General features: G+C 36.4%; 1 protein-coding gene across 2 annotated transcripts in view; it reads left to right on the top strand.

The window, feature by feature from the left end:
- Positions 1 to 10000, top strand: part of LOC136828693 (glucose dehydrogenase [FAD, quinone]-like) — a 20857-nt gene that overhangs the window by 9299 nt on the left and 1558 nt on the right. For both annotated transcript variants that reach the window (XM_067086820.1, XM_067086821.1), the window contains 7 exons: positions 1867 to 1988; positions 2385 to 2441; positions 2969 to 3082; positions 3990 to 4146; positions 4287 to 4444; positions 5146 to 5323; positions 6086 to 6159. In XM_067086820.1, the coding sequence (XP_066942921.1) occupies positions 1867 to 1988; positions 2385 to 2441; positions 2969 to 3082; positions 3990 to 4146; positions 4287 to 4444; positions 5146 to 5323; positions 6086 to 6159 (860 nt within the window). The remainder of the gene's footprint in view (positions 1 to 1866; positions 1989 to 2384; positions 2442 to 2968; positions 3083 to 3989; positions 4147 to 4286; positions 4445 to 5145; positions 5324 to 6085; positions 6160 to 10000) is intronic.

The raw sequence follows: 10000 nt of genomic DNA, 5'->3' as shown, positions 1-10000 counted from the left end.
AGAATGTGCGCTGAAGTTTCTTCGGCGCAATCGAGTTTTCTGTACAGCGTATAATGTTGTACAAAACTTTCAGCCCACGAAACTCCTAACCGCAGTCCATGAAATTTTCTGCCACGGCCCGGTGGTGGCCTGTGTTGTTGGTGCCTATAGCGGTGCCAGACGCACGGTTATGGCTAACTTTAACCTTAAAAAAATAAAAACTACTGAGGCTAGAGGGCTGCAGTTTGGTATGTTTAGTGATTGGAGAGTGGATGATCAACATACTAATTTGCATTCCTGTAGCTCAGTAGTTTTTAAGATCTAAGGACGGGCAGAAAAAGTACGGACGGACAGATACAGCCACCCCAATAGTTTTCTTTTACAGAAAACTAAAAATGTGAATTATATCGAGAGTACAGTCCCGAACATCTAAGATTTGAAATTTACGTGAAAACTTTTAGTTAATTAAATGGAAAGCACAACTAGAGTTAATTTAACAAAGCCTAGTCCGTACTCATTACCGAGATTGCCTTTGACTTAACACGTTAGATCTAACAGGTAACCCTTAATACCCAAGTGCTTCCTGCAAGCACGCTATCCGTCAAGATGTAAGTGCATAAATTAAGGCACTTTATAATAAAGTGTTCATATATAGATTTTTCTGCGACCATAGAGGAAACAAGGAGAAAGGAAATTAGTGAGTATTCTGTTTGGATAGTTGCAACTACAGAAGAGGAGCGGTGCTGAGGAGATATTACATTATGCACACTCTTAGATGATAATGGAACACCCATCCTGATCTTGCCTATCCCAGTTTTGTTCATGTTATATCATAGTGCATCAAGCTATAGATCTAATGAAGATTTTGTAAAGAATTTTTGATAATGTCTAGCCCTAATGTGCTAATTATAGCCCTGTTGTGCCTTTGACGGGATAATGTACGCAAAAATACCAGAGAAATAAACAAACGGTAGTGAGGAAAACAGTAAATAACAGAATAGTTCCAAAGAATACTGTAGCTTAACATTAGGGTACTTGGTACACTCTAGAGATTTTGAGGCAGTTGCTAACTCAGGAACTCAGATCCCTACCCTGGGCTGCAAGGTATGAGTTCACCTTGTGTAGGATGACTGACTTTTTATCTTACCTCGCCTAAAGTAACTTAATATTCAGACATCACTTTTCTCTATAATGTTCTTCGGGCAGGGGATGGGGAGGGGGGGCGTGAAGATGGTGTTATTCCCACCCTAACGATATGGGAAATGTATCTATTCTTGGCTTTATAAGATCTATATGCCAGTGGCGGAGCGGGGTGGGGGGCGGCTGCCAGGGGGCGGCCATGGCCCCACCCCAATTGACATTAAATAGTTGTATTAATTTCAATAAAATTATAAGCAGTTTTTCAAGATTGTCGTTATTTTTTCGGGGGGAAAAATGGCCAGATTTGTCTTTTGCGTTTCTGTGGATTCATTCAACTCTTCTTTTAACACACACTCCAATAAAGATTAAAGACCAAGACAGTAGAAGTTCCCCAAATGAGCTAATATATATATATATATATATATATATATATATATATATATACTTTATATATATATATATATATATATATATATATATATATATATATATATATATATATATATATATATATATATACATATAGTCATAAAAAATTTGTGCAATATTTAAAATCGTCTTGACTGATTGGGCCCCTCCAATAAAAAAATCAAATCCTGGCTACGCCACTGTCTATATCCTATCTAACTTATACACACACACACACACATATATTTATATACATATATATATATATATATATATATATATATATATATATATATATATATATATATATATGTATATGTTAAAGCTTTATTTTCTCAGGGTTTAGAGGGTCATTGTTCAACATCGGAGATGGAATTCGATTTTCAACAGCGAAAGGATATTTAGAGTCAGCATCCGCCAGGCCAAATCTCCACATCGTCCATGATGCAGAGGTTTACCAGGTAAAGGGATATCTTGTCCCTCTCTTTAAGCACAGGTTAGGTGTTTCTTCAACATAACTATGCATTCCCGTTGCTATAAATCACTGGAAGTGTGTTCTATTTGCAACGCGTGCGTGATGTTATCACCGTTATGTGTTTCAGGGGACACACCTGTTTGCTGAACTGTAATAATAATTCAGTTTCAATCTCCTTTTCAATCCTCATAGTTTAACGTGATGATGTTCTAGAGGTCAATCACGACTGTTGTCATGGCTTAAGAAGTGTTCAGTCAGTTTAGGGTTCAACAGAGGAGAACCAGTTGACCTGGGAAGTTATAAAATACTATGGAACAAGCTATCTTTAGATCTTTTCCTGAAGTGCTTCATGTCTAACTTTCCATTTTCTTTATCGTTCCAGATTATATTTGACAACAACAGAAGAGCGATTGGAGTGAAGTTTAATCACAAGAAAAAGGTATTTTTTAGCGAACGTTGTTCAAGAATCGTGAAAACTTTCCTAATTCTTATTTTTTCTTAATATGCTAAAATATCATTGTTTCCAGTGACTTATTTGTTTCAATAAATTTACGGTTGTGACCTAAACCATTTTCCTACTGGCATTCCAGAATGGGTTTGTCATAATTGTTTATAATACTTATAATTCTATGAATTTCACAGATCTAGTTCCTTTGTTGGGCGAGTCGGTAGAGTTGTCGGCTAGCACTCGCTAGGCCCGAGTTCGATTCTCCGGCCGGCTGATGAGGAATTAGAGGAATTTATTTCTGGTGATAGAAATTCATTTCTCGCTATAATGTGGTTCGGATTCCACAATAAGCTGTAGGTCCCGTTGCTAAGTAACCAATTGGTTCTTAACCACGTAAAAATAAGTCTAATCTTTCGGACCAGCCCTAGGAGAGCTGTTAATCAGCTCAGTGGTCTGGTTAAACTAAGATGTACTTACTTAGACCTTGTGATGTTAATAATGTTCCTGTTTCTTACCAGGTATTTACAGTGGGTGCTGCGAAGGAAGTTATAATATCTGCCGGGGCTTTTGGTTCCCCGAAGCTGCTGATGTTATCAGGGATAGGACCAAAAGAGCATCTGCAAACTCATAAAGTAAGTAAGCACAAGAAAGGTGATTTTTAGAACTTAGTTGTATGATCACAACCAGGTAACAAAACACAAAGTAGCAGAATGACATTCAAGTTCGTATTGTTAAATGAGACATGTATACTCTAGGGACGTTCTTATTGTTTAACTTTAATCACTCAAATCAATAGAGATTCGGTGCTTGCGAAAACGTATTTTGAACATATTTCATGTCACTTATAGGTTTTCCATGTTAAACTGAGCAAGACCAGGTATATTTCCCTTCAGAATACCTTTGAAAAGAGTTTGCTTTCTAAGGCGAAATGGATTCCAAGTATCAATAAATATCTTCACTTTAATGCGAATGCAAAAGACTAGCCATTTCAAGATGATCACACACACATAAGTATATATATATATGTGCGTGTGTGTTTGTGTATGTATGTATGTGTATATATGTATATATATGTATATATATACAGTATATATATACTGTATATAAATTGGTAATCGTATCAATCATATATATTATACTGTAAAACATGGAAATCACTGATGACCTAATACCAGTCCAGAAAATTATTAGTGGTAGTATACCCAAAGCTAATACGTTAATCAGGATTCATTTGGTCACATTGTCTCTCAGTCACGAGTGTCATACGCAGACAGAATACCCATCACAAGTCAATGAAAAATAGTATTGTATTATCATAATGAAAATCAAGAAACACAGAATACTGATCATTAAATTATAAATGTGAATTATTATCTTAAAAAAATGTTGATAAACAATTTTATTCACATCACTGAACGTTACGAAAGTCGATGATGAATTGTACGCCATTTAATCAGCAAGATCTAGGGATCGTTGAATCTGAAGCGAAACATGAAAGATCGGTTACAAAAATAATCCAGAAGCTAACCTGAACCGCAGGTGGGAGTAATCGCTGACCTTCCTGGAGTGGGCAGAAGTATGGGTGAACACTTCAGGGTCACTGGAATCTGCTGGACAGTCAGGGAAGGGTCGTTTCCTGGTCCCAAGCAGAATCTCAACATAGAAGCTGCGCGTCTATACAAGAGCTCACGACAAGGTAGGCTACTCTTTTTTCGTATTTTGACTTCTGAACCGTATTCCTATGCAATGCCTGGCATACAGTCCTCTGACTCACCGCTGACCTGTACAAAGAGCAATTTCAAAATGCTGTTCTTTTTTAAATTTTGCCCAACCAAGGACCTCTGGCGGATTTCCCAGGGGAATATCCAAGTGGCTGGTTCAGCGTCGGCGGGGGAGATCCTACGTGGCCTGACATACAGATTTTCAGCACATCTATTTTACCTTCCATTGACTTCGGGCTCATCTATCCTTCGATTTTCAATATGAACAAGCTGGTAAGTGTGAATCGATTTGATTCTTTTATGGTCTGAGAAGAACTGGAAGGGTGGCAAACATGGAGACACGTAGAAGAGTGGTGAAAGGGTGAGTGTAGGTGGAAGGATGGATCAGAGTTATTTAACATGGTCTGGCTATGTGGGAAGAATGGACGATGGTTGTTTGGTGAAAAGTACTGGGATGAAAGAGAAGAGGAAGGCCTTGAAGGGGTTGAGTAGCTGGAGTGAAAATGGCATTGGAAAATTGAGGCCTCAGTATCCATCAAGTAAGAGAATGCATTCAACACCGAAGTGAGTTCTGCAGTGTTTGTAAGGGTGTTAAATGTACTGCTGGTGAGCCTTCTGAGTACGTGTAGACCAACCTCTGTTTTCCAGTTCAAGTGTGAATGTGACAGCAATCAATGTCCTGACGGGGAAAACGACTTAGTGTCGAGATGCGAGCAGCACACACACACATATATATATACGTGTGTGTGCGTGTGTGTGTGTGTCTATATATATATATATATATATATATATATATATATATATATATATATATATATATATATATATATATATATATATATATATATATATATGTGTGTGTGTGTGTGTGTGTGTGTGTGTGTAAACCACTGAAACACATGAGGAGACGTATCACCTACAGGTACGAAATTACCACGAATTCTAAAACTGCCTTTTCGTATTCCCTGTCGTAGACTTTCCGCAACTACTTCAACCAGCTGTTCGGTAAAGAAGGCTTCTGTTTAGACATAACGTTACATCGCCCAAAAAGTCTGGGATCTGTCAGTCTGCGGTCTTCGAATCCTACGGACTCTCCACTTATTGATCCTAATTACTTGAGTCACCCCGACGATGTTCGATTACTACTTAAAGGTAAGGATTTTTCTTCTTCTTCTTCTTCTTCTTCTTCTTCTTCTTCTTCTTCTTCTTCTTCTTCTTCTTCTTGTGTGCTATTTTTAGTTGTCTGTAGCATCTCACGTAAAGTTTGAAGCTTATAGATAGGGATGGAGTCTCGTTTATTGTTGATAACATTGTTACGTTGATAAGATAAGAATAGTAATTCACCTGTATGACAGTTATTTGCATTAACGGGAAACAAGGACTACACACAACCAACAACCTTCACATCAGTGATGTGAACCTCACATGGTGCACTGTAGGCATTGTAAACGAATGTTTGCAGCGATCCTTCAGCCCCTTAATACCGCACCCACTTTTCAGCTCTTTACCTCCGCTCCGCCAACTTTCTTCAATCCTGCTGTCCAGTCTCTCTAACTATTACTTCTTAGAGTTCCTGTGGATTTTTTTTCCCAGTTCTACCTTAAGATCTTTGTACTTCACCTCATTTATTATATGGATCTCTTTATTTTGATGTCCAACCACTCGAACTCCTTTTCACTAAGCGTTGAACGCCTGAAAGTGCCTCAGTGCTTGCTTGGCTTGGTAGCCTAAATTTCGTAAAATCTTTCACAAATCATTATCATCACAATAATATTTATCATGTCAAATAATATAGTAACACTTTATCTTTGAGGCTAATATGATGCTTCTAAGAAACTAAATAGCTTAGGTACTGTTAATTGTAAGCAAGAACACTGCATTGTTTTAAAACCAATCTTTTCACTTTCATTACAGGAGTCAGACTCGCTTTAGCCTTGGGGAACACATCTGTCTTCGTTAAGAATTACGAAGCGAAATTTTATGACAAGGTGAGTAACCAGGTGAAGTTTAGTTAGAAAATACCATTTGCTTTTCAGATTTCCACTCACTTTTACAGGCCTAAGTTATTGTGAATGAAAGTGAAGTAAAAACTTAACTTGGGGGTTAAAATTCACAGTGGTATTCCTGATGACTTTAACTTCACATATAGTAAAAGTGGTTATACCTAAAGAATATACATTATCATTAATAATTAATCGTAGTTTAGTAACTTTAAAAGGAGTTTACAAATGACCTCCTATAGGGACGGGTCCGCCGTAAAATTCATTTAGTTCCCCAAGACGTGAGCAATGCAGCTTCTTTTATGATATCCATATGAAATTAAGACTGCAGCTTCGTCTAGTTGAACTGTGTAAAGCAGTGGTTCTTAAACTTGTTTGCCTTGGCCCCCTCTGCATTATGTATAGATCCCACGCCCCTACCCCTGAAATGTTTGCCAACTATAAGCTATAAACAATATGTTGTCTATTTGTATTACACTTCATTGCTTATATGAGTACATGGGTGAATGATAGATTTTTGTGTCATTGCTGTTAAATTTTTTATAAGTATACACTATACTATATTTCAAAGGAATAAACAATGTTCATAGAAAAAAAATAATAGGCATCATCTGGCAACCCTGCTTGCGGCTCCCTTGGAAACTTCTGGCGCCCCCCAGTTCAAGAATCACTGATGTAAAGCACACCCTATTCAGTCAATCTTCTTCAGTATGATTGACTCAGTATGGAGCACATCAGTCCTTTATCTTCAACCGTCAAACCTGAATATCAATGGATAAGCAAACCCACAGTGATGTGTTCGTAAGAATATTAGATTAAGAACTTTACATTTTCTATAATAATATTTTGAGAATCACATCACTGTGGATTTGTTTCCCTAATATAGTGTGATGATGAAATTTTGATTACTTTAAATAATCTGGACATTTTCTGCATATTGGTTAATAGAATTAAATAAAATTTCCCATTCGATCTGCGCCATTCTAAGAAACGAGCTGATAACACTCGTGGTCCAGAGGTTAGGACGTTCGCCTCGCCAACGAGAGAGCACATTAGGCTTGTAAAGTCAATACACACCCACACACACAGACACATATACAGTAAACATGTATATGAATATGTGTATATATATACACATACATGTGTATTTACATAAAACATATATACATTCATACATATACACACATACAAACATTATATATATATATATATATATATATATATATGTATATATATATATATATATTTCAGAAAATACGGCCGCTTTAATATTACTATGTTATATAGATGTGATGAAAGGGAGTTAGCTGTGAGATGGAACTGGGGCAAAGCCGTCACTTGCAGAATCATTGTATTCAGCAAATACTTCGTTACATCTGCAGTTAATTTGATGAACACACAATATTGGCGAGTCATATGACCGAGTTGGTATGTGGGTGTATGAGTTCGTATGTTAGGAAATCTAGATTTTGTGTCTAATTCTGCCCAAAAATTAGTCCGATCGTTCATTAGCGGAGCTAGAGCGGTATCGTCAAGACATTATCTTTGAGTGTTGCAATCTCTTAGAATTGGCAGAATAAGATGTCGGTGGTGGTGGAATGACATTGTCGGTGGTGAGAACATAGTGGTGAGAACATTGTTGTGGTGATGACATGGTGTGGCATGATGTTATCATGGTGGTGTGATTATAGAAAGACAGATGCAAACCTTGCAATGTCTAAATTTCCCATGTGGTAAACTTTTTGAGACTAGACTTTACAATGTCTAAGATAGAGTATGTGAGAGTTTTTGAATTTGCAGGCTATTAGCCACAATCAGTTTTTTTAGTTGGACTGAGACTAAATCTTGAGTTAGATGTTTTTTTTACTTGATAATTTCATTTATGATGCATTTTAATCTTTGCTTTGTTTGTTCATTACTTGTTGGGTTGCTTTAAATAATAAATCTATTTTTGTAGGAAAGATTGCGTTTCCTTAGATGACCCATTTCATTTCTTTAATGTGGAATGTGAGAATGAAAGAGATCTTTGTGAGATTCGAGAGAGAGAGAGAGAGAGAGAGAGGGGCGCGTGAAATATGTGCTGAGAGAAAAAGAGAGTGTGTGGGACCTAAGGGGGGAGTGTTCAGGGAGAGGGAGAACAGGGTCGAATTACCAAATGTCCTCCGAAATTAGATCGCAAAGTCGCGTTACGTAGTATTCCTACACGGAATATTATATCTGTTTCCAAATATTATATATATATATATATATATATATATATATATATATATATATATATATATATATATATATATACAAAATATATATATATATATATATATATATATATATATATATATATATATATATATATATATATATATATATATATATATATATATATATATATATATATATATATATATATATATATACAATATATATATATATATATATATATATATATATATATATATATATATATATATATATATATACTATATATATATATATATATATATATATATATATATATATATATATATATATATATATATATATATATATATATATATATATATATACATATATTAAAACAGATGATGGTAGACTGACAAAATTTGCGCTCCACTCTAGGGACGTTAAGAAAATTCTTGAGAATCTTCACAGCTGGGGTGGAGGAGATCTTGATAGCTTCTTCCCTCTGTTTTTTTAAAAAGGTTTCTAATGCGTTGTCTCCCAAGATTAGTAGATTGTATAGATTTTTGTGACTACGTAGTATGTTTGCGGATGATCGTAAGCCTGTTCCCAAAAGTGGCTTATCGGCAAACTGCAGTTAACTACAGGCCAATTCCTATCCTTCCTGTGCGCTCCGGAGTTGCAGAAAAACTTATTTCTAACCCACTTCACAAGTATGTGGAGTCTAGAGAGCCTTGATAAGGTTTTTGAGTGTAGAGTAATTCAGATACACTTTAGTGCTGCTTTCGATTTAATAAATCACAAGGCACTAACTTGTAAACTTTTGGAGTGGATGGATATGTTTTAGGATTACTTCAATATTTCCTTACATTTAGACACCAGCGAGTTGCTGTTGCTGTGATATTTAGCGAACCAAGACCTATTGCGTCTGGAGCTCCACAAAATAGTGTTCTCAGGTCGCTGTTATTTTTAGTGTAGATAAGTGATATGGCAGTTGGCCTTGAAAACAAGATTGTTCAGCATGCTGATAGAGTAACACTTGTACGTGTAGTCAAGTCTTCGCTTATGAGAAATTAAGCTTCCCTTTGTGACATGGAGCGGATTAGTGAATGTTGTAGTCAGTGGGGTATGAGGCTGAATGGTGTAGTCAGCTGGGCATGAGGCTGAACTCCAGCAAAACGAAAACGCTATTGATGGGCAGATTTCGTACAAATTTTCCACCTCATCCTCTAGGGGCTCTGCTAAATGACTCTGAAGCTTCAACTATTCCTGGTGTAACTTTTGACTCGCATCTTACTTTTGAGCAGCATCTAATGAAATTGTTAGCAAATGCCGCACGGTAGTTAGATATTGTACGTAAGGCCTCATATATTTATAACGGTGATAAGATCAGTGGGTGTCAGCTTCTGCCAGAGATTATCTCCTTTGGACAAAGAGGTTCGCCATGGTATGTTTCTGTTTCCTAATATTAGCAGATATGACCTGGGTCATCGACGGATGGTGACTTGTTCGTCGGTTCTTCATAAGTGGTATTTTTAAAAGAGGTCTTTCGCTTTCACAATTGATCGTTGATCCTCTTTTCTTGCCGAGAGCAACCAGATTTGCTGAACAGAAGCACCAACATGCAGTGAATGTGCCTTGCTGTCGAACG

Source organism: Macrobrachium rosenbergii, chromosome 43 (assembly GCF_040412425.1).
Source record: "Macrobrachium rosenbergii isolate ZJJX-2024 chromosome 43, ASM4041242v1, whole genome shotgun sequence".
In the NCBI taxonomy this organism is placed as follows: Eukaryota; Metazoa; Arthropoda; class Malacostraca; order Decapoda; family Palaemonidae; genus Macrobrachium; species Macrobrachium rosenbergii.
The sequence above is the reverse complement of the archived record's forward strand: the minus strand, read 5'-3'. Positions and strand labels throughout refer to the sequence as shown.